The sequence below is a fragment of the Morchella sextelata genome (genome assembly GCF_020137385.1).
Source record: "Morchella sextelata strain SCLS chromosome Unknown scls_14, whole genome shotgun sequence".
Lineage (NCBI taxonomy): Eukaryota > Fungi > Ascomycota > Pezizomycetes > Pezizales > Morchellaceae > Morchella > Morchella sextelata.
This window is the reverse complement of record NW_025408629.1, coordinates 169,459-190,712: the sequence shown is the minus strand read 5'-3', so window position 1 is coordinate 190,712 and position 21,254 is coordinate 169,459. Positions and strand designations below refer to the sequence as shown.

The 21,254-nt window shown below is 52.4% G+C and overlaps 7 protein-coding genes across 7 annotated transcripts; 3 read left to right on the top strand and 4 right to left on the bottom strand.

The window, feature by feature from the left end:
• Window positions 1–4,533: 4,533 nt before the first annotated feature.
• H6S33_002922 (uncharacterized protein) lies at window positions 4,534–8,457 on the top strand (the record flags this gene model as incomplete). Its single annotated transcript, XM_044834634.1, has 1 exon — window positions 4,534–8,457. The coding sequence occupies one exon, from the start codon at window positions 4,534–4,536 to the stop codon at window positions 8,455–8,457; it is 3,924 nt and encodes a 1,307-aa protein (XP_044692129.1).
• A 1,291-nt stretch (window positions 8,458–9,748) lies between these two features.
• Window positions 9,749–10,442, top strand: H6S33_002921 (uncharacterized protein; the record flags this gene model as incomplete). Its single annotated transcript, XM_044834623.1, has 3 exons — window positions 9,749–10,111; window positions 10,180–10,248; window positions 10,320–10,442. 3 exons carry the CDS (start codon window positions 9,749–9,751, stop codon window positions 10,440–10,442), a joined length of 555 nt encoding a protein of 184 aa, XP_044692128.1.
• Window positions 10,443–11,540: 1,098 nt separating this feature from the next.
• On the top strand, window positions 11,541–11,867 carry H6S33_002920 (uncharacterized protein; the record flags this gene model as incomplete). The annotated part of the gene is made up of 1 exon (XM_044834612.1): window positions 11,541–11,867. One exon carries the CDS (start codon window positions 11,541–11,543, stop codon window positions 11,865–11,867), a length of 327 nt encoding a protein of 108 aa, XP_044692127.1.
• A 118-nt stretch (window positions 11,868–11,985) lies between these two features.
• Window positions 11,986–12,619, bottom strand: H6S33_002919 (uncharacterized protein; the record flags this gene model as incomplete). The annotated part of the gene is made up of 4 exons (XM_044834601.1): window positions 11,986–12,090; window positions 12,144–12,185; window positions 12,271–12,329; window positions 12,412–12,619. The coding sequence occupies 4 exons, from the start codon at window positions 12,617–12,619 to the stop codon at window positions 11,986–11,988; spliced, it is 414 nt and encodes a 137-aa protein (XP_044692126.1).
• A 531-nt stretch (window positions 12,620–13,150) lies between these two features.
• H6S33_002918 (uncharacterized protein) lies at window positions 13,151–14,716 on the bottom strand (the record flags this gene model as incomplete). The annotated part of the gene is made up of 3 exons (XM_044834590.1): window positions 13,151–13,465; window positions 14,229–14,526; window positions 14,622–14,716. 3 exons carry the CDS (start codon window positions 14,714–14,716, stop codon window positions 13,151–13,153), a joined length of 708 nt encoding a protein of 235 aa, XP_044692125.1.
• Window positions 14,717–16,307: 1,591 nt separating this feature from the next.
• H6S33_002917 (uncharacterized protein) lies at window positions 16,308–16,797 on the bottom strand (the record flags this gene model as incomplete). The annotated part of the gene is made up of 2 exons (XM_044834579.1): window positions 16,308–16,641; window positions 16,733–16,797. The coding sequence occupies 2 exons, from the start codon at window positions 16,795–16,797 to the stop codon at window positions 16,308–16,310; spliced, it is 399 nt and encodes a 132-aa protein (XP_044692124.1).
• A 3,412-nt stretch (window positions 16,798–20,209) lies between these two features.
• H6S33_002916 (uncharacterized protein) lies at window positions 20,210–21,112 on the bottom strand (the record flags this gene model as incomplete). The annotated part of the gene is made up of 1 exon (XM_044834568.1): window positions 20,210–21,112. The coding sequence occupies one exon, from the start codon at window positions 21,110–21,112 to the stop codon at window positions 20,210–20,212; it is 903 nt and encodes a 300-aa protein (XP_044692123.1).
• Between the last annotated feature and the right edge of the window lie 142 nt (window positions 21,113–21,254).

Below are 21,254 nucleotides of genomic sequence, written 5' to 3'. Positions count from 1 at the left end.
GCACAGAGCTAGACAATTGCTAAGATTGTATAATTAGGCACATGCACTACGTACATGTAGTACTGCCCGCTCTGGTGTTCTATCCTGGGAATCAATATGCCATGGTTCTTCGTGGTAGTCGACCCGTCTCGTGTGCCCTCGGGCCGGCCCGAGCCGGCCCGAGTTGTTTGTAAAGTAACCCTGGGCCAATGCAGATCATATAAACGCTGTCTGGAATCTCCAGAGAGATGTACCGTTTCTTAGAACAACTGGTCAAAATCCTCATATTGTCCAAATTAATGCCTCATGGACGATGAGACGGTGGTAGTTTTCTGGTCATGAAGGTTAGCGTCTAGCTACAGTCAATGTGATATTAAAGGACCTCTCAATGCTTGGGTAAGTATCATTCTCTTGACGCCCGCTACATAGCTCAGAGCTAATCAAAGGTATTTCAACGGGCCCGTCTATCCCGCCATCAGCTATAATCATCGCCGTTCGATGGGAACGGCTCAAACGAGAGGTTCATTGGACTATGGCCTAACTACACATCAATACCCAGGGTCCACGACGCATGAATATGATACTCGGAGTTCATGTTTGTCAATGGCGAGCCCAATTTTAGCAGCCCCCCGGGATAGTATGCCTGATTCAAGACGATCACGGGGTGCCGTTTGCCTACTGAAGATAACGCACAGTTATCAGGCATGCGGGGCCCCACCGGCCGGCCAATGGGTCGTCTACCTTTTGTGGTTCATCGGAACACCCGTTGTTTGGGCACCATGATGGAGAACATCGTGAGCCAGTCACTATATATAGAAAGCTGACATCAATGGATTCTTGGCTTTGAGATTCGATTCATGAATCAAGTCCACCAAGACCTGAGAAGCACTCCACTAGGTACTTTGCGAGTCGGAATTAGGAATTGGCGTTGGCATTGGAATTAGCCAAGACACTAGTGGCTAGTAATGTCGTCACACCGAACCAATCCAGGCTACCAAATAGTAGTAACGCAGCTGCACTGCGTGACAATCCAGTAAGAGCCTCCGTCACAATTCCGCTCTGCGCGAATTTTTGAGTAAACAAAACGTACGAGCTGATCCGGCAGATTAATTCAAAAGCATCACGATAGACACGACACATGTATCCAAGTTTTCCCTTTTCTCCAAACTGCCCGGTTTCCCCAGCCTCCTCGCTAAATAAAGTTACACTTCTCGCTGTCCTCTGCCTCTTCCAGTGAGAAATTGGGAGTGGCTGGGCTGGGAGGGAGGGAGGGAGGGAGGAGTGGTCCCTGGTCCTGGGCAGCAACGTTTACAATTCGCTGCTGAAACGGTTGAACAACTGACAATCTTAGCTGATCAGAGTTCCCGAGAACGAACAGGCAGACAAGGAAGACAGGGAAGAGTATGCAGTGGCGCCCCTCTTGAAAGGTCTGAACCGGGAAAAGCCAACACGACTGGCCTGAAAAACCGGTAAACAAATGTCCACCACGGTTACACCTTCCTTGACAATTGACCACGGACGGAGAGTTTAGTTAGGTACATGTCTTTTTTACTTCATCTCTGTCTGGCTTGTCCTCTTCTTAGCAAAAGCTTTTTTTTTTTTTTTTTTTTTTCCTTTCTCTCGTCTTGCTTTTTTTCTCTGCAGGATTCATGGTATGTCGAGAAGAGCGGGGTACTGAGACGAGACGCGGCCCCGTCCGTGCTGCATTTGCAGTTTGCAGGCGCAGTTTGCATCGCGCGCGTTCTCCATCCCGTGACTGGGCCCTGGGGTTGCTGCGGCAACAGCAACGGCGCGATCCGTGCGCGTAAGTTTGTTGTTGTTGTGTGCCTGTGTGTGTTGTTTCTGCTCAGGAACCAACAGGGAATCACAATCATGATCTCGGAGGGAATTGAGGGAAGGCTAGGTAGAGAGGGGGGGGGGGGGGCAAGATCATCTATCCGATTTGATTGCTTCAATTCAGAGAGATTCGGCGGCTACTGGGGGGTTGAGTGGGAGGGGAATTTGGATCTGGCCCTTTATCTCTTTTTTTTCTTTCTTCCTCTGCACCCGTTTTGTTTCATGGGTGGGACAGTGGAGAAGAGAAGGAGAAAAAAAAAATAAGCACAGACGGAAAAAAATGAGATCCCATCATCATGCAGAAGAGTCATCATAAACAAAGCCCAAGGCCTGGCTGGGGGTTCCCGGCCTGTTAAAACGGTCGCGTACAATCTGTCGGGAGCCCTTCCGCCAGCCGTTATGTATGTGTATGTAGGTAGCGAGCGATAGTGATGGGGGAGTGGATTAGTTTAGTTTTGGATTTGGATTTGGATGGGGGGGATGCGATGCGATGGATGGATGGATGGATGGTCGCCGTGGGACGGGGACGGGGGAAGGAGAAAAAAAATTAAATAGGGAGGCTGGACGAATTCCTACCGAACAAATCTTTTCTTTCGATTTGGCTGTTCCCTGGGGGTTCTAAATGGAAGAGAGGGAAAAGGGCAGGTATAGACCGGCCGCGGGGGGGGGGGGGGGAGGAGCAGAGTAAGAGTAAGAGTAAGAGTAAGAGTGGGAGTAGGAGTACTACTTACTCTACGAGTCTACTCTAGGAGGTATGTCTCTACCTACCAGAGCGAGTATGGAGTATGTAGAGTACCCCGCCCCCATCCATGCAAACCATATTACCTAGATACGTTTTGGCAGGGTATGATACGGCGGTACTCTATCGAGGTATGGTGTAGAGTGGCAGTCTAGAGGGTAAAACCACATAACCATAGGGATACGGGAGATAGCATACCTACGGGGATGGGGGTGGTTATGGACTGGATGCAGCTGGTAGAGTACCACCACCACCACTCTAGCTGGCAGTGTAGAGTGGGAGTAGATAGAGGTCTGTACGAGAGTAAACTTGTAAAGCGTTAGACTTGTCTGTCGCGTCGTCGTCGTCCGTCCCATTCACTCACTACGAGTCGTTCGTACTCGCACTTCCTACCTGAGTTGAGACGAGCTCCTTTTTCCCTTGTCCATCGATCCTGCTTGCTCGACTGTGTTTAGAGGATTACGAATTCGAAGTCCTCCGCCTCACTGCGCTGCCCTGCCTGCCCTGCCTGCCCTGCCTGCATTATTGCTTGCTTGCTGGTGGTGGCGATTGACTGTTCCATATCCACGAAACAAGTCGTCGTCAATCAGTCAGCTCAGACCGAACAGACCCTCTGATCTACCCTCCCCCATCATAACATCATCTCTACCTACATTACTCCACCTGCTTGCTATACTCTACTCGTCCCAACCCCCCTCCCTCCACTTCCCCCCTTCGCTCCTGCAGACGTCAAAAACCCTTCAAGCGAACCGAGAGCCGAGTTTGTAGAGCTGTAAGTAGGGTGGGTGTTTGAACACTGCGCGGCGCGCGCGCCAGTAGATCTAGATACTAGATAGGTAGCATTTTTTGGTACGGTGCGCAGCGTTTGGTGCGCCGGCCGGCGGGTGGGGAAACATTATTTGGAGAGGCAAGTTAAGATAGGTTGGTTTATTTCGATTTCTCTCTCTCTTCTCTTTTTCGCTATCCTCGAGTCGTTCTGGCACTGGCACTGGCACTGGACTGGAGGGTCTAGTTATCTATTTTTTTTTTTTTTTTTTTTTTTGTTGGCCCTTCACACACACACACACTACGAGTCTACTGGCACGGCGATACTTGGCCCCATCATCAGACGTACGATCATGACAATTAAGACACCACAGCAGGGCAATTAACCTGTTGTCTAATTGTCTAATCGCGAGGTTGGCCCCTAACAAGAACAAGACGAGAAAAATCCATCTCCATCTCCGCCGGCCCTCCTACACTGCCATACCCACCCCCCCCTCCCCCCTCCACACACACTCACTCACACCCCTGCAGGAAACTGGAAACTGGACTGACGGAGTACATACGTTTAGTTGCGCCCACCACCGTTTGGTAATTGTGTCTAACGTACCCGGAGGTTGCATGTGGAAGTGGAACTGGAACTGTGTTTACATGTTCTGATTATTCTTTTGTTCCTCGCTCTCTCTGGTTCTCTCTCTCAATCTCCCGTTTTTTGCTCGTGAAAAAAAAAAAAAAAGATTAAGGGAAGGAGATTGTCAATTTACCTGCCTCTACCTGACATCCTTTAACACCCCCAACCTCACTCACTCACTCACTCACTCACTCACTCACTCACTCAACCTGACTTAACCTAACCCCCATCATTCATCGTCCCATCCCCATCCCCATCCCCATCCCCATCCCCATCCCCATCCCAATATCCCATCCCATCCCAATATCCCCAATTGCAATTACACGGGATAATAATAATAATAATAATAAACAACAAACCCAACCCATCCCATCCCATCCAAACCCGGAATTAGCCCAACCCAACCTGCGTCATCCACCCTGCCTGGCTGCTCTGCCTGGCTGCCTGACGAACCAACACTAATCCCCATCCCCCCCCCCCCTTCTCTCTCTCTCCTCGAGACGAGCGAGCGAGCACCCACCGGTACCGTACCTACCGTACCCTACCGTACCGTACCGTACCGTCTCTCACTCACTCACACCGATCCATGGCGGCTGACCGCGGCGGCGGTCCGCCACCACCACAACCACCACCCCACAGCAGCACCAGCAGCACAACAAAAGACAGAGACACAGACCAGCCCCCCCCTCCTCCGCCCCGTCACTCCTCCTCCACCTCCACCTCCACCTCTACACCGTCCTCCTCCTCCTCCTCCTCCTCCTCTTCTTCCAAAGACAAAGACACAAAGGAGCGAGACAGCAAAGACAAACCCCCAGCACCCCCCCCGCACCGCACCTTCCCCAAGCCCTCCTCCTCCTCCTCCTCCTCCTCATCCTCCCAACAGCACCACATCCCCCACAACTCAAAGGACAGCAGCAAACAGCCAAACTTCGACGTCATCATCGTCCCGCAGCACTCTGGCGGCGGCGTCATCTACCTGCCCAGCCTCTCCGTGCACCGCAACTCGTTCCTCGCCGGCGTCGCAAGCACGCTGTCCCTCCTTGCGCTGCTCAAGCTGCTGGCGCCCGTGCTGACCTACTGGGGGCAGAGCTGGGCCGCGGCGAGCGTGGGCATTGCGCTGGTTAGTGCTGGTGCCGGCGCGGTCATTGCCCGGTCTGCTGGGGACGACTTTTGGTCGGGAAAGAACGGTGGGAGTAAGAGTTGGGGTGAATATAAGGAACGTGCTGAAACGCCGCAGCAGCAGCCGCCGCCTCCGCCGCCGCCGCCACATAGGAGCCAGACAAAGTCGTCGTCGTCGTCGTCGGGTTCTGCTTCTTCCTCTGCGAGGAGACCGGCAGAAGCATCAGGTGCGTCTTCTTCGGGTGCGTCTTCATCTGCCTCTGCCTCTGCCTCTGCCTCTGCCTCTGCCTCTGCCTGTGATCCTCATCATCACGCGGACCCCCCTCCATACTCACCCTCACCCTCACCCTCCTCCTCCTCCTCCTCTGCACCTATACCTGTGCCTGCATCTATCCCTATCCCCGTGTCGGAGAAGAAAACAAGGACGAAAGCTAAAGACCTGAAGCCCGAGCTTAAGCCGGACACGCCGCCGCCTTCACCGCCGCTGGTGCCCGTGAAGACGAAGCAGAGGCAGAGACAGGAAAAGGAAAAGGCGGATAGCAAGCAGGAGAAGGGAGACGGCAAGCCGGCGAAGCGGGAAAAGGACAGGGAGGAGAGTAGCAGTAGTACTAGTAGCAGTAAGCAGGCGGAAAGGAAGGAACAGAAGGAACAGAAGGTGCAAGAGCGCCCCAAGAAGGAGGAGGAACAGGAAAAGCACCGAGTAGCAATACAGGAAAATCAAAACCAAGCCCAAGCCCAAAAGCAGGAGGACCGAACATCACAAATACAAGCAGAAACATCACAGGATACCAAAACCAAACCCCAAACCCAAACAGAAGCATCCCAAAAAGAAGAAGAGGCTAAGGAAAAGCTCGCACGTGAGACCACCGCCGCCGAAGAGCGGGAAAAAGAAGAACAGGAAAGCAACGCCCGCATCCAGGAAGAACTCGCCCAACAAACCGCAGAAACAAACCGCCTCACCGCCGAACTCGCCACCATGCGCGACTCGCTCGAAAAGGACCGCCTCCGCACAGAGCTCGCGCAGAAGGAGCGCCTCCGCAAGCAGCTCGAGCGCGCCGACAAGGACCGCAAGGAGAAGGAGCGCCTCGCAAAGATCAAGGCCGAGCGCGAGCGCCGCGAACGCGACATGCTCGCCAAGATGCGCAACACCGAGCGCGAGCGCGTAGAACGCGAGCGGCTGGCCGCCGCGGCCGAGGCCGAGCGCCAGCGGGTCGAGAACGAGCAGCGGGAAGCGGCGCGGCTCGAGGCGGAGCGCGTGGAGAAGAAGCGGATGGCGGAGCTGCAGCGCGTCGAGAAGGAGAGGTGGGTGAGGGAGAGCCGCGAGAAGATCCGCGTTGAGAAGGAGCGGCGGGAGAAGGAGAAGGTGGAGCGGGAGCGCGAGGAGCAGCAGCGTCTGGCGGAGCTGGAGCGGGAAAGGCTGGCGGAGGAGCGGGCGGTGCGGGAGCGGCTACAGCGCGAGCGGGAGGAGAGGGAGCGCGTTGAGCGGGAGAAGGCGGAGAAGGAGCGCCTGGAGAGGCTCAAGATTCAAAAGGCCGCACAAGCCGCCAAGGAGAAGGAGCGCATTGCGCGCGAGGCCGCCGAGCGCCTGCGGCTCGAGCGGGAACGGAGGCTCCGGGAGAAGAGCGAGAAGGAGCGGCTCGAGAAGGAGCGTATCGAGACCGAACGCCTCGAGCGGGAGCGCCTGGAGCAGGAGAAGCTGGAGAAACAGCGCCTGGAGCAGGAGCGGATCAGGCGGGAAAAGGAGGACAGGGAAAAGCGCGCCCGCCTTGCCTCTGAGCGGGTTCGGGCGGAAAAGGAGCGTCTTGCAAGGCTCAAGGCCGCGGAGAAGGAGCGCAAGGCCCAGGAAACGCTCGAGAGGGAACGGCAGGAGAAGAAACAGAAGGAAGAGCGGGAACTGGCCGAGTCGGAGCGCATCAAGGACATCCGCGACAAGGTCGACAAGGAGCGTCTCTCCCGCGAAGAAGAGGAGAGGCGGATGCTGGCGCAGGAGCGCGCAGAGGAAGAGCGACTCCAGGCCGAGCGACAGAGACTGGCGCGGGAGGCGCGGGAGAGGATATTAAGGGAAAACGAGGAGAGCGAGAAGTTCCGGCGAGAGCTGATGGAAGAGGTCGAGGCCAGCCGGGAACACGAGGAGCGCATGAAGCGCGAAAAGGCCGAGCGAGAACGCCTGGAAAGGGAACGATTAGAGAAGGAGCAGGAAGAGAAAGAGGCCCGGCAAAAGGCCGCAGCGGAGCGACTGCGACTCCAGCGCGAGAGAGCGGCCGCAAAGGCCCTGGAGCGAGAAAAGCAGGAAGCAGAAGAGCGGGAAAGAGTGGAGAGACAGAAGCAAGAGAGACAATCAGAGGAGCAGAGACAGCGAGAACGATCGGAGCACGACCGACTGGAATGGGAGAGACACCAGCGCCTGGTGCGGGAGAAGAGCAGTGCCAAACGGCCAGAGCACGAGCGTGTGGAGCAGATCTCGTCGACACCCCGAAGACATCATTCCTCGACCAAATCACTGCAATCCTCATACCAGACACCGCCCCCTTCAGGCACGCGCAGGCCAATGAGCGACACATCCACAAACTCGCGATATCACCTGAAATCCTCACATTCCGTGCATGTCAAGTCTCCCCCACCAACCACCGAGCAGTTCGACGCACCGCCGCCCCCGCCTCCCCCACATAGGACGAACGTCACCTCCTCGACAGGCCACCGCACCTCCCCACCCCCCCCGCCGCCCCCCCACTCACCCCCCCGCAAAGCATACACCACCTCCGACCCCTCCAAGATCGTCCTCAAGGCCGTCTACACATTCACCAACAGCAACCCGACAAAGCCGCAGTCCCAGCTGCTCCCGGGCAAGGGCGGCATCAGCGAAGCCCTCATCCTCCGCATGACAACCGAAGGCCTCTTCCTCGACGACGTCCTCAAGGCAACCGGCCTGCGCGACTACGACGTAAAGACATGGACAATCAAGCTCGTCGAGATCTTCTGCCCGCGCTACGTCCCCCCCCCGCCGTCAACAACCGGCTCAACAAAGAGCTCATCCATAAAGTCGAATCCTGTGCGAAGGCTGTTTTCGCCCGGGGGATCGAGCGTCGAGAAGGGCGCGGGGGAGGAGGACCTGGATGCGGTTATATGCGGGATTCAGAAGACGTGCTATCGTGATTGCTTCCAGATGAAGCGCTCCGGGGGTGGCATGGCAGGCATGCATATGGTCCGCGCGACGATCAGGGATGCGGAGGCGAGACGGTATGTGTTTCTGGTGGACGAGGAGGAGGGCTGGAAGATTGAGGAGGGGATGAAGGTTCTGAGGAGTGGGAGCCTGGCGAGGAATATGGCGGTGGAGGGGATGGGGAGGGAGGAGGCCGGGAAGCTGATTAGGAGTGTTGCGGTGGCTGCATGAGTAGTTGTAGCTGGCTAGTTCACATGTAGTTTTCTAGCTGGCACTCCTTCTCCCCTTTTCCTTTTTTTTTTTTTTTTTTTCTTTTTTTTTACTATATATCACCCTTTTACAAATATTGCATATTCTCTTTTTCTTGTGTCTTTTTTTTCCTTGTGTCTTTTGGTTTCGCGTTGGGCATTTTTAGGACATGGCATGTAGGGTTAACTTTTATTTCAAGGGCACGGTGCTTGCTTTGTTTCCGCTCCTCCTCCTCTTCTTCTTCTGTTTTTTTTTTTACTCTGTTCCCTTTGTGATTATGGCGGCGACTAGGATGAGTGTTGTCTTTTTTTTTTTTTTTTTAAAACGAGCGTGGCGCTGAAATTAGTATCTACTATCTCCTTTATACCACTTCCATTTTTCTTATCTATCTACCTACCTACATTCCACTCTCTTCTTCTTCTTCTTACGATTTCTCACGATGATGATGATGTATGAGATGGGGGTGTTATAGGGATATTTAATTATCGCTTTTTTTTGTTTTGTGGATTGGGGGGGGGGGGGGGGGGGTTGTATTTATGAGCTGAGTAGTTGGGGTGTGGAGGGCCCGGGTGTGGAATATACCCTTGATCGATCATGAGTGTTATATCGGTACCTGTGACGGGTTGTGAATGCGTGTCTTGACTCAGTGATATTGTTGTCAGGAGCCTAAAATCTTTTGGTGGAACTCGAGTATCGTGGTCAGCATGGAACGTATATATGGCTTTGTGGTGGTGGCTATGTACATGCATGTAGAGTACAACCTCGTGAATAGATCCCAACATCACAAGACGGCAGAAACAGAGTGCGTGAGCTGGTGTCTCTGCACATACATGTAGGTCTGTTGAGGGTCAGGTGTTGAAGCCAGGGTTAGGTTTACCTCTACACACCGAAATCCGTGCGAGTGCAAGTCTGGCCCTGAACGCGGCCGGGAACAGCCAAGTAAAGAAGATCTCCTTGTGTCTACTAGGATTCTGAGGTCTGTTGGGTAGTAGCGTTGGCCGGATGTGGAGGTGTGCTGAACACGGAGCGGGCCGAGTGATATGTGGTGAGTATCACTCGCAGCGTGGAGCGGGCACGTGGAAGCAAACATCGGCCACAGCCATGGAAACAGGAATAGAAAGCTAGCAGCTGTCCTCAAACCTAAAGCCAACCTCAACCTCAACCTCACACCATCAACCTCACACCATCACCATCACCATCACCATCACCCTCCCCCCCCCCCAATCCCCAAAACCACCATCACCGATTCTCCACGCTCCAAACCACCACAAAAATGACAACCCAATACACAGACCCCCATCGCAGCAAGCTAGGCTACTGGCTCACCCACGGGCCCCCCCGCCCGCCCTTCACCCCCGCGGTGCTCCGCAAGACGCGCGAAAGCATCGAAAGGAGCCGCCACACGCTCGAAGCCTGCATCGCCCGCGGCGGCGACCTCGCCGAGGTCGAGGCCCCGCTCAAGTCGCTCGCGCCCGAGATGGACCGCATCCTCGAGGCGCTCAACTTGATCCGTGCGCTGCAGGAGCTGAATGTCGCTGCTGACTTTTGGTGGTATGTGGCTATGTGGGGCCGCTTTGGGCTCGCGGTGGGCATGCTGTTGATGGCGGGGTGGGGGTGGGAGATGGCGAAGTCGATTGTGAGTGTTCTGTTCTTTGGGGAGGGGGGAGGGGGGGAGAGGGGAGAGGGCTGATGGGGTGGGTGTAGCCGCTGTGTGCGGTCATCATTAATTGCAGGTATCTGTTTCCGGCGAACGATGGGTTTATGTATGTGGCGGTATGTTTCCTCCCCCCCCCCCCCACCCACTGGATAACGGAAGAGAGAGAAGCTAAGGTTTGTAATTACAGGCCCAGCTAAAAACCCTTGGACGCGGCTTCTTCTTCGAGCACTTCCTCAACACCTGCTTGCTCCTGATCTACTGCAGCAAGAGAGGACCTGTCGTGGTCGCATTTACTGCGGTTTACTGGTAAGTGTTGAATTTGGTCCACCCGAAGAACTGGGCGTTGAGCTGATTTTTTTGGGGGGTAGTGTTTTGTTCCTGGTTGGGTGTAGGGCTAGCAAGATCAGGTTTAATAACCTTTGGAAGGTTACGGGGCATACCTAGTTTGCCTTGGGAATGTTGAAAGGCTTAGAACATCGGGGTGTTATAGCGGTCCCCTAGATAAGGGGGAGTGAAAGACAGTTACTACAGTCACATGGAGCAGTATATTTACGCTGGAGGATAGACTTCATGTACGCATGTGGATAAGAGGGCCGTTCTGGTTGCATTGCACACTTTTATAGACTAGTCGCCACCACCGAGTGATAGGTGGTGAGAAATTTTAGAGCTACTGGCAAATGTTTATTTTTCGTGTGACCCGTTAGTTTTAGAGACCAGGAGGAGCTGCCTTGCATCTCAGATACGGATACTTGGAATGGCCGCTACAATGAATGCCAGCAGGTACGGGCAGTTTTCTTGAGTCGAGTGCGGGATCTACCCCTAACCCTAGTTAGTACTTGTCGCTATAAGAGGCTATGGCTTTAGGACCACCGAATTTTGTCGTTATGGTAGGGTGGCTTAGGTTGTCCTTGTTGTTTTTATCTGCTATTTGTACTGTGTCAAGACAACGAGCTTGGTTGCCCTGATAATACGTGTTTAATTGGCACGTCTCTGTTTGTTATAAAGGGAGCCTATTCCTTCTGTTCTCGTTAATAAGTAATCAATTCAATCATACAATTCGATTCTCTTCAGTCTCTTATAAAACCGCGTCCTTAATGACAGTCCTGAATAACGGACAAGAGCGAGGGTTCTCCTCTTCAATACAATTAGTTGTTCGCTACACTTCATCTTCTTGTATCGAGCGTAAACTCCCTATGTGCGTCCATGTTTTCCCTCACCGGCATAAGCGTTACCTAACTGACCCCTTGAGTAATTATAGTTGTATACGAGATATCTCTTTAAAGAATTAAGCTATGTATTATTGCTAAATTCGAGAGGATTATCCAGCTCTCAGACGGACTACACATAAACGCACACGACCACATAAACGCCCAATTAAAACCCAACCCCCAACTCATAAGCCGCCCCCATGGCCAGCGGCACCGCCATAATCCCCACCCCACCTCTCAACGCCGCCGCTGCCCCCGTCTCCACCACACTCCCCGCCGTTATCGCCGTGGTCGTCACCGTCGTTCTAGCCACAGACGTCCGCGTGTTCTTATTCACACACACGCCATTCGAGCACGTCTGCGACGCCGGATCGCAGCACGAGTCCCCACAGCATATATTGCCCGGCCAGCAGCAGCCGCCGTTGCCCCCATTGGCGCCCGGGCAGCACTCGTTGCCGGCGTCGCAGCAGGTGTCGCCGCAGCATTTGGTGCCTTCCTGGCAGCAGAGGGACTTGCAGCAGTCCTGACCGGGGCCGCAGACGTGGTTGTAGGCATTGCAGCAGACGTACCTGGGATTTGTTTAATTAGCTGTGGAGGGAGAGAGGGAGGGAGACGGAGAATGGGGGGATAGAGGGTATCCATACCCTAGGGGGGCGCATTGTCGCCCGTCGCAGGTTTCGCGGTCGGGCGGGCAGCAGCTCTCGACGCCTTTGACGACTTGGCACTGGAGGTGGCGTGTGAGAAATGTTCCTGGTAACGTAATAGGGGATTTTTGTGTTGGATTATAAGTTTGGAGGACTTACAGTATCGCCTTTTGTGCAGCAGAAGGCAAGGTTATCGGGGCACTACATAGTCAAAGCGGTCAACATTACAAACTCAACTCCCAAGTTGGATACCTATTGGATTCCAGGAGGTCCGGGGCCTTATTACACAATAAGTAGAGGTCCCACAGCAGTTCCCATTTGCAATCACGGCCGCACATTGCGTCGCTATGATCATATCACCCATCAGTTTCAAAAAATCCTCAAAACTCAGCCTGACAATTAAGATCTAGAACAAGCAGGAACTTACAATACGCCGGGTCAGTACAGACACGCTCCTGCCGCTCAAACAGCTTCGGCACCGGCCAAGCGCCAATACCTGGCGGCCTCACGACCAGCAGGTCATCATCCTGCGGCTGCAGCGGCTGCACTGCTGGCGCCGCCTGCTCGGCTTTTGCGAACAGTGCAGGTTGAAGAGAAAGCCACACAAATAAGCAACTGGAGAAGGGCAACAGCATCTTCGGTGGTGTATATATGTCGTGATGATGAAAGTGCAGGAATGAGGGGGGCTCTTTGAACTGCTTTTTATTCCTTTTATTTCCGTGGGGGGGGGGGGGGGGTGGCCCATGGGGTGGTACTCTACCAAAACCCATTTAAGCTTGTCTGGGCTGCGTGCTGCGATTGGGTGGAAAATACTTTATTGTTGCATAGGGGGAGGGGAGTAATACGAACTGGTGTTTGTGTGCTACCGCCTCTAGCTTTATTGGAGTGGTAGCTGGCAGGTGTGTGTTCTGCATGTAGGTAGCACATATTAGTTGGTGGTCTACAGGGTGCAAGTGAGTACTCTGATTGGACAGAACCCTTGTCACTACTCCTCTACACAGGACTGTAACCAAGCGAGTGACTCTGCATGATATTAGCTTTTATTTAAATGCCTGATCTTAAGATTACAACAAACAAGCTTAAGTTCATCCATGCCGGCCCAGCTTCTCCCTTCCCCTCTCAACAGCCCATATGTACCAACCCTACTCTATGCACTCACAACTGTTCTACCACCGCATCATAACCACAAACGCCACAGCGCCCACTACGACAGCTCCACCGCCAACCCTTCCACCCCTACACCCACCGCTCCTGAAAGTCTCTAGCCATTCCATGCCATCCCCATCCCCAGTCGCACCCCCAGTCGCACTCGCACCCCCAGTCTCACCATTGACACCCTCCACACGAAGCTCCCCGTTGATATACAGATCAATATCCGCCCCCGTCAAATCAAGCCCGTAATAGGGCTCCCCGCAGTACTCGGGCACATTCGACCAGTCTGCGTCCAGCGCGCCATTTACGTTTCCGCGGCTGCACTCTTTCTGCCGTGAGTACCACTCGAGATAGAGACTCTCCGCTTGGGTGAGTGGCGTTCGGGGTTCAAGTAGTGTCCTGGGGGCCCCCGGGGGGGGGGGGGGGGGGTTGCCTCTACTAGTGTTTATGCATGGCTACATGTATGCCCCCGGGGGAGGGAGGGGGAATTTTAAGCTTAAGCTTAAGCTCAGTACATACCTTGTCTCGGAAGCATTAGCGCTAGCAAGGAGGAGGAGGAGAAAGGTGGTGAGGAGGGTGGTGTACTCGCGTGTAGCAATAAGAAGCAGAAAATGCAAGTGACGAAGCAGGGATTGTTTGAATGGAGTGGCGCTGATCTGCCATGCAAACTACTAGGCATATGCATTTTCTGGTTCTTTATATGCTACACGTGAGTAGAGGTACATTTTGCGCCGGGATTTCGTCGAGGCCACTGCGGTGGGTAGACTCTCGGGGGAGGAATTGGGGATTGGGGGGGGGGGGGGGTTTATATATATATATATATATATATATGCTCACCCAGTCATGATCACTCGCTGTTTGATAGGCCTAGCTAGGCTTGGTTCTCGCAGCCTCGATTTCAGCTGGAGGATAGTGAAAGTACAACACCCAGCTACAGAGGCTGGCTAGCTAGCTAGCTAGCTACATCATACATACATACATCCATCTACAGCGGGGTTCTGCTACATAAATACCGCCATGTTCTACATTACCACCTCATCATCATCATCATCATCATCATCATCATCAGCAGCAGTACATGTACACATGTACAAGCGCCACAACACCCCCCACAACCGCCCCTGCCGCCGCCCCAGCACCTGCTCCCACCCTCCTCCCACCACTCACACCACTCCTGGAATTCTCCAGCCATGCCATTCCATCCCCGCCCGCATCCCCACCACCACCACCCGTCGTGTCAGTGAACTCCAGGCCATAGTTGTCCTCCGAGCAGTAATCGGGCGTCTGCGAGTAGTCGCCGTCAATCAACCCGAGCTGGAACGCCCTACTGCAGGCTCCCATGCGGGAATTCAATTCGGCTAGTTCTAGTTCTGTGGCTCGCCGTGATTTCCTAGAGAGGTGGGGTGTTAGCTGCCTGCCTGCCTGCCTGCCTGCCTGCCTGCCTAGGCAGCAGGTGAGGTGGGTGAGGTGGGGTAAGCTTGATACTTTATATTCCCAGCGCTAGCGGTAGAGCCATGGACGGCGTGGAGGAGGAGCAGGGTGATGAGGAGGAGGAGGGTGGTGTATAGGCCTAGGTACATTTTTTGTTTGCGTCTGGCTGGTGCGGTGGGTGGCTGGGTACAGGTATATAGCTAGAATCTCAGATCAGAGGAGTACTTGGGTCTTTATATACCACCCACTCACTCACTCACTCACTCACTTTGAGCTGAATTAAGGATATGACACCTGTAGAGTATCCAGCTAGTGGCTCATGGCTGGCTAGCTACATCATACGTGCATACATCACATACATGACACACATACACCGCGGGGGCCGCCATGTTCTGCTCTCCCAGCTGGCATGTTCTACGTACTGCAGCACTCACTCCAGATTGGAGTTCAGATCTGGACCACCTCGCTAGATATAGTTGTATATGGAGTAGCTAGCGGCGTTCATTCTTCACCCCTCAAATTCCAGCAGCCAAGCCAGATATATTCTCCAGAGCAGAGCCCGGCCGGTGTCACATACGTACCTCCTCGATCCAACCGACAATGTCATATATACATACGTGTGACAGGTAGATACGTACATGCAGCTCAGCTAGGGACAGTTGTAAAAGACAAGCCATGTTCTTCAATTGTGCACACCAGTTTTAGCTTCTACAACGTACCTAGACTATATATACTCGCCCACCTGGCGACAGCATCTGTTTATAATCCCTTGGCGTCTCACAGTGAAATACATCTACCTACTCTACATGTCCGCATAGAGTTATACAAGTAACCATTGGCCTCAAATCCCTGCCACGGTCTGTAGAGACAGGCCCCACCAGCCTTAGACCTATCTAGAATTTTTTTTTTTTTTTCGTGTTTTGGTAGCGAGCGAGTCCGGCCCCTAGGGTACATTCAGCCTACTCTCGCTATAGCGTATGCACCCCTCCATCCAGGAACGTCTTCCATCAGTAGCCTTTAAAAATATCATGTATAATCTGCCTCCCCCCGGCCCCCCGGTTCGATCACTCCCATGTCCCTACAGGCGCCACACTCAAACGCACATAAAAAAAAAACTAAATCCTAATATGCACTCCCTCCCCCAACCAACCTTATTTTTTTCACGTCTACCGTACGTTTGAGCACGAAATGTCACTCCCTACACTACCAGGGTTAGGTGTAAATCTCAGGGTTAGGTAAAGGTCGCGCACGGTTCGAAGGGGCAGGGGTTAACTCCGGGGTTAGGGTTACGCTAGTTGATAAGCTGGATCGACGACCACCCCTAAGCTTAGCTACATGTAGCTAGCTGCCGCTTCCAAATGATACACAGAGCTACATATTTAAACGTTCAGTAGTTTTTAAAAATAGGGAAAGCCCTTTTTCGTAACGTTAATTTCCCCCAATAACATAAAACGTTGAACTTTTAGGGGGTCCCTTGATATATGTGGGTATGTGAGAGTGGGTTCCGTGATCTTTTATTAATTGAGTGCTTAGGAGAGAGAAGTATATCAGATCAGACAAAATCGCGGTTTTTCTTGTGGGCTTGGGGTTGATTAATGCTCAGTAGGTTCAAAGTAAAGCACTTTCATTATAATTATCCATATCCTTATCACCAACACCGCATACATGTATGTACCACAAAATTACAACATTACAACAAATAAGATATTGCCCCCAAGGCCATATATGTAGTCAATACCACTATAGCATCGCGACCACAACCGCCACAACTCCAAGCACAAGCGCCCCTCCAACTCCCGCCCCATTCCTCACCCCCGCCCCAGTCCTGCTCGACGAACTACTCCCACTCAACGAACCACTCCCGCTCGACGAACCACTGCCGCTGCCGCTGCCGCTACCACTGCTGCCCGTCGTCGAATCCGTGGTGGAGTCCAGGCCGTAGTTGTCCTCGTAGCAGTAAGAGGGCATCGACGAGTAGTCGCCGTCAATCGCCCCGACCGCGACCGCATTTGCGCAGGCTTGTACGCGGGCCTCCATTTCGGCTTTTGCTAGGTCTGTGGCTCGCCGTGATTTCCTAGAGAGGTGGGGGTGTTAGCTGCCTGCCTGCCTGCCTGCCTGCCTGGGCGGCGGGTGAGGTGGGTCATGAGGGGGAGAGGGGAGGCTACCGTTGGGCTGCGAGAGCTGGGGTGGAGAGAAGGAGTGCGAGGGTGGAGATTGTGGGGAGATGCATTTTTGCGTTGTTGGTCGGCGGAGACGAGAGCTATGTAGGCTGTACGTGTAGATCGGAGGAGCAGGAGGACGGGATGGAGGAACAGGAGGGCGGGATGGAGGAAAAGGAGGAGGAGGATAGCTTTTTATACCAGCCTTCACTTCTCGCTCCCTCGCTCAGGGTCTCATGGCATCAGCTGGCTGGCTGGTTTAAGGCATTGTCTTTTACTGGCCGTTATGACCGGATTGGAGCTTAAGCTTAATTTTGTGGCGCATATGTGTGTGCGTGCCAAGTTGATATGGAATTGAGGTGGTCGTGTGGATATTGCGATTTCCAGGTTGGTTGTCAGTGGTCAAAATCGTTTGCTTGAGAGAGAAAAAATTGAAAGTTCCCAATCCGAGTGTCAGAGACATCGAAGCGTTTTTGAATGATAGATGTTGGATATGCTCCCATCTACGTGAACCTTCACCAAAAAATAGGCCCCCACCAACAGAGCACGCAGTTTTGGTACATGTCTAAGACACCCGTATTGGGAATTTCAATAAGGCAAAGTCCTTCCACTGGAGAGTAGCTACTCCATTTTGGGATTTTAACATCAAATAGGTAGGGAAGGAGGGAGGTAAACCCATAGCCTCCCCCTCAACATATCGGATCTAACGACCTCATCCCATCCCCACGGGGGTGGTTTAACAGACCTCCCCCAACTACGAGCTCTCATACTGGACTGGTAGTTAGCTAGAGGAGGCTGAGGTTCCGCTATATCAAGGCCGGTATGTACCGCCAAACCAAGGCTTTTGTGGCTGGCCTTGGCATCCGATATATGTTCTGTTGCACCTGGTGTTGTGGTTACACCATTATGAGATAGTAACTGTCGTGTGGTGGATGGTTCCACCAGGAGAGAGGGGGGAAAGAGGTCTTCCTCTCGATGAGACCGATATGGTGTACGAAAATTGGCGGGTGGGTGGGGTAGAAGAGAGTACTTACAGACGGTATGTACCGTGGAGTCGTGATGAAGGCTGCCACCGTAGATTAAGCTGCGGTGTAATAATTGGAGTGTAGACTTGTAGTGTACTTACTCGAAACTACGATGTGTGTATGTAGCTCTCATCCTGTGGCAGGATATTCATAAACCTAGGTCATATATAACCCGGGTCGTTGACAAGGTGAAGCTAGACAGCGAGAGAAAGCCAAGCTCAAGAACCGATACTCTTCAACGATTCCTATTCGCAACATGGCCTAGTGTCCGTGAACGACTGTAGGCACAGTTTCCGGTAGAATTATTGCAAAAGTGGGTTTCCGTGGCCCTATAGCCCCATTGGCCCTTAAAGAAGTTTTTTGCAGTGAGATATAATGTAAATCCCAAGTCTAACGTTAGTCGGCACACTCCGCCAACGTTAAATCCTTAACCGAGCACTCTAGCTCTTCGCCTAGCTCTGGGCGTTTATTAGTCGGGCAACAAGGAACTCGAGGATATGGGCCAAGGATCTCCATATCGTACCTACTCTACTGTAGGCAAGTCGGTATTCGTGCAGCCTCCGGTAACTCAACGCGGTATGCGGTATGCGGTGGTCGTGTCGTGTTGTAGAGGAGGGAGAGGAGAAGCTTGATCAATTGATTCTACTCTAGAGTACTCTAGATGCGGGCATAGGTTGGGGGTGGTTTTGATAGCAGGCCATGGGTAAATATAGAAACCTTTAATTCAGCCCTAGCCAGCCAGCTAGCTAGACCAGTAGCCTATCCTATGTTCCATCGCGAGCGAGCGGGGGAGCGCACTTGCACCTCTCGTGATATCAGCCTCTAGACGCAGACCAGCGTCTATTTCGCATCATGATGTAGTCGGCAATGTTCGTAGTAACTGTAGCTTCGTTGCTCCTCATACCATGAGCCAGAGTGTAAGTATAAGATGAACAAGGGAACACAGAGTACTGTATGAGCCGAGTAGAGTGGAAGAGTGAACGCGCTTGGTGGAACGTTACTCCAACACCTCCCATATCAGGCCTGTACCGATGTTTACACCCATCTAGCGCGCTCCCGTGACCGTAGGTGTATCATAGAGCCTCCTGGATGGAACTCTTAATTCACACACCAACCTTTCGACCCCTCAACCTTTTGGGGCGACGACAAGAAATGTTGGAAGCTATGTAGCTAAACAGAGTGGTATCTAGCCAATTGATTGGCTGAGATATCAGGACTAGCTCGTTCGACGTCGTTACGTTAAGCTTTGTTCCTCCAGTAGGTACATGCAGCGAGCAAGAAATCGAAGTTTTAATGTAATCCAAGTTACTAATTATAAAATAACGTAGATATAATGTACATGTATAGAGTAGGACACCTATACATCCGTTCCAACCTCATCATCCATCAATCGGTCGTAATGATTAATTGGTTTGTATGCTTATACAGTACAATCTCCTTATAAGGGTTCGGGTTATAAGGGTATTCGCCTTATAAGGGTAGGTGTTTGGGGTCCTCAATGGGCTTCGTAGGTACAAATTTGCTCCTCCTATAAGGGTACACGCCCGTACGACTTCGCGCCACTTTTGTACCCTTATATGTAAGGAGATTATGCTATATACATTTATATAACACAACACAGCTATAGCCCCCCCCCCCCCCCCAAAGGGAAGTACAGCGAGAGATAGAATTATTTTAGAAACAGGGGTCTAAAAACAGGGTTTATGTGGCTGACTCGTCCAATAGGGCTCTTCCCATACTTCTACAATAATTTTCTCACGCTGTCAAGTAACTACTATTTACATACATATTGTATAGTATCAGAAATCGGGGTGTTTTTAATACCGTAGTGCTACGGAGTCTAACGGTATGAGATTTATCTATATTTAGGTACTGTATACACTATCTTCCAAGTGCAGTATTCTTCATCGTATACACAGACATACTTGTATATACACAGTCTGTTATCCCTTAAACCGTCAGGCCGGATTCAAATAAGAGGATCCTAACGCAATGTGGAAATCGTGATATCTGGAACGCCTACAGGAACAGCAGCGACAGAATCCATCACGAATTTTGTGCTTAGATAATGTGTGATAGATGATATGTTGCAACAACAACCCAGGCACAAATTCTGCGTTCTACACATCACGATTTCCACATTGCGTTAGGATCCTGTTATTTGAATTAGGCCTGATGGTTTAAGGGATAATTAAGATCAAGTAAAGAAAAGCCGATCCAACCCTCCCATTGTCCTAGAATCACGGGATTGCCGACTAGCGACGGGTTATAAGGGAACAGCTATTTGCTGACTGATCTGACCCTGTAACTTAGGCATGGAGTGGAATATAAGCGTTGCTAATCGAAACTTCTCCCGTATTAATATTGACATTAAACCTCGTATCCTAGACCCATTCCTCGCTACGAACTTTTGATTTGGTCATCCAAGGGCTAAGTTCCCGATCCGGAGCCTTTTCTCTCATAAAGCGGGCCCCATCCAAGATGCAATATCTTCCCAGAACTGATCCTCGGCCTTCTCCCATTCCGAATGATTATATCCGATCGGGCCGGAGCCGTGTTCCAGTGCTAGAGCCCGTTGCTTGTCCCGGGAAAATTTCTTCTCCCAGGCCAGCTGTCGGTCCTGTTCCCGTTGCTCGTTCCGGGCCCGTTGCTCGTTCCGGGCCCGTTGTTCATTCCGGGCCCGTTGCTCGTCCTGTTTCCTTTGCATGTTCCGCTTTTCCCCACGTTCCCAGATCAGTTCTCTGATCCCCTCCTCTAATTGTTTCGCGTCCTCAAACCGTTGCGCGTCCCAGATGGATTGCTCGTCTCGAGCCTGTTGCTCTTCCCGGGCCCGTTGTTCTTCCCGGGCCCGTTGTTCATTCCGGGACTGCAACTCTTCCCAGGTCATTTGCCCGTCCTCGAACTGTTGCACGTCTTGGGCCCGATCATTATCCCGGGCCCGTTGCTTTCTCCGGGCCTGAAGTTCATCCATGGTTATTCGCCCCTGCCTCTCATCCTGTTCGTCCCACCTCTCTTCCCTTTCCCGGGCCTGTTCCTCGTCCCGGGCCCGTTGTTTATTCCGGGTTTGCAACTCTTCCCAGGTCATTTGCCCGTCCTCGAACTTTTTCTCGTCCTGTATCTGTTGCTTGTCCCGTGCTTGTTGCTCGTCCCGTAGCTCTTGCTCTTCCAGTATTTGTAGCTCGTACGCGTGCCATGCTTGTAGCTCGGTCTCGGTAGATCGGGTTTCCAGCGCCTCATGTGACTTTTTCCGGTTCTGATTTTCAAGAATCGAAAGTTCTTGTTGGTTCCGAGCCAGTTTCTGCATCAGTGAAATCTCACCCAAATCTCTTCTGGCTCGAGGGGTGCTGCCTCCATCTTTCATCGTTTGGAATATCTCGTTCAAGATCTACCATTAAATTCTAGATTAGTCCAAATTGAATTTTCAAGCAATATATACCCACATATGCGCGAACAGTTGTTCCAGTATTTACGTGAAAGTTGTATGATGGCCACTACACATGTGG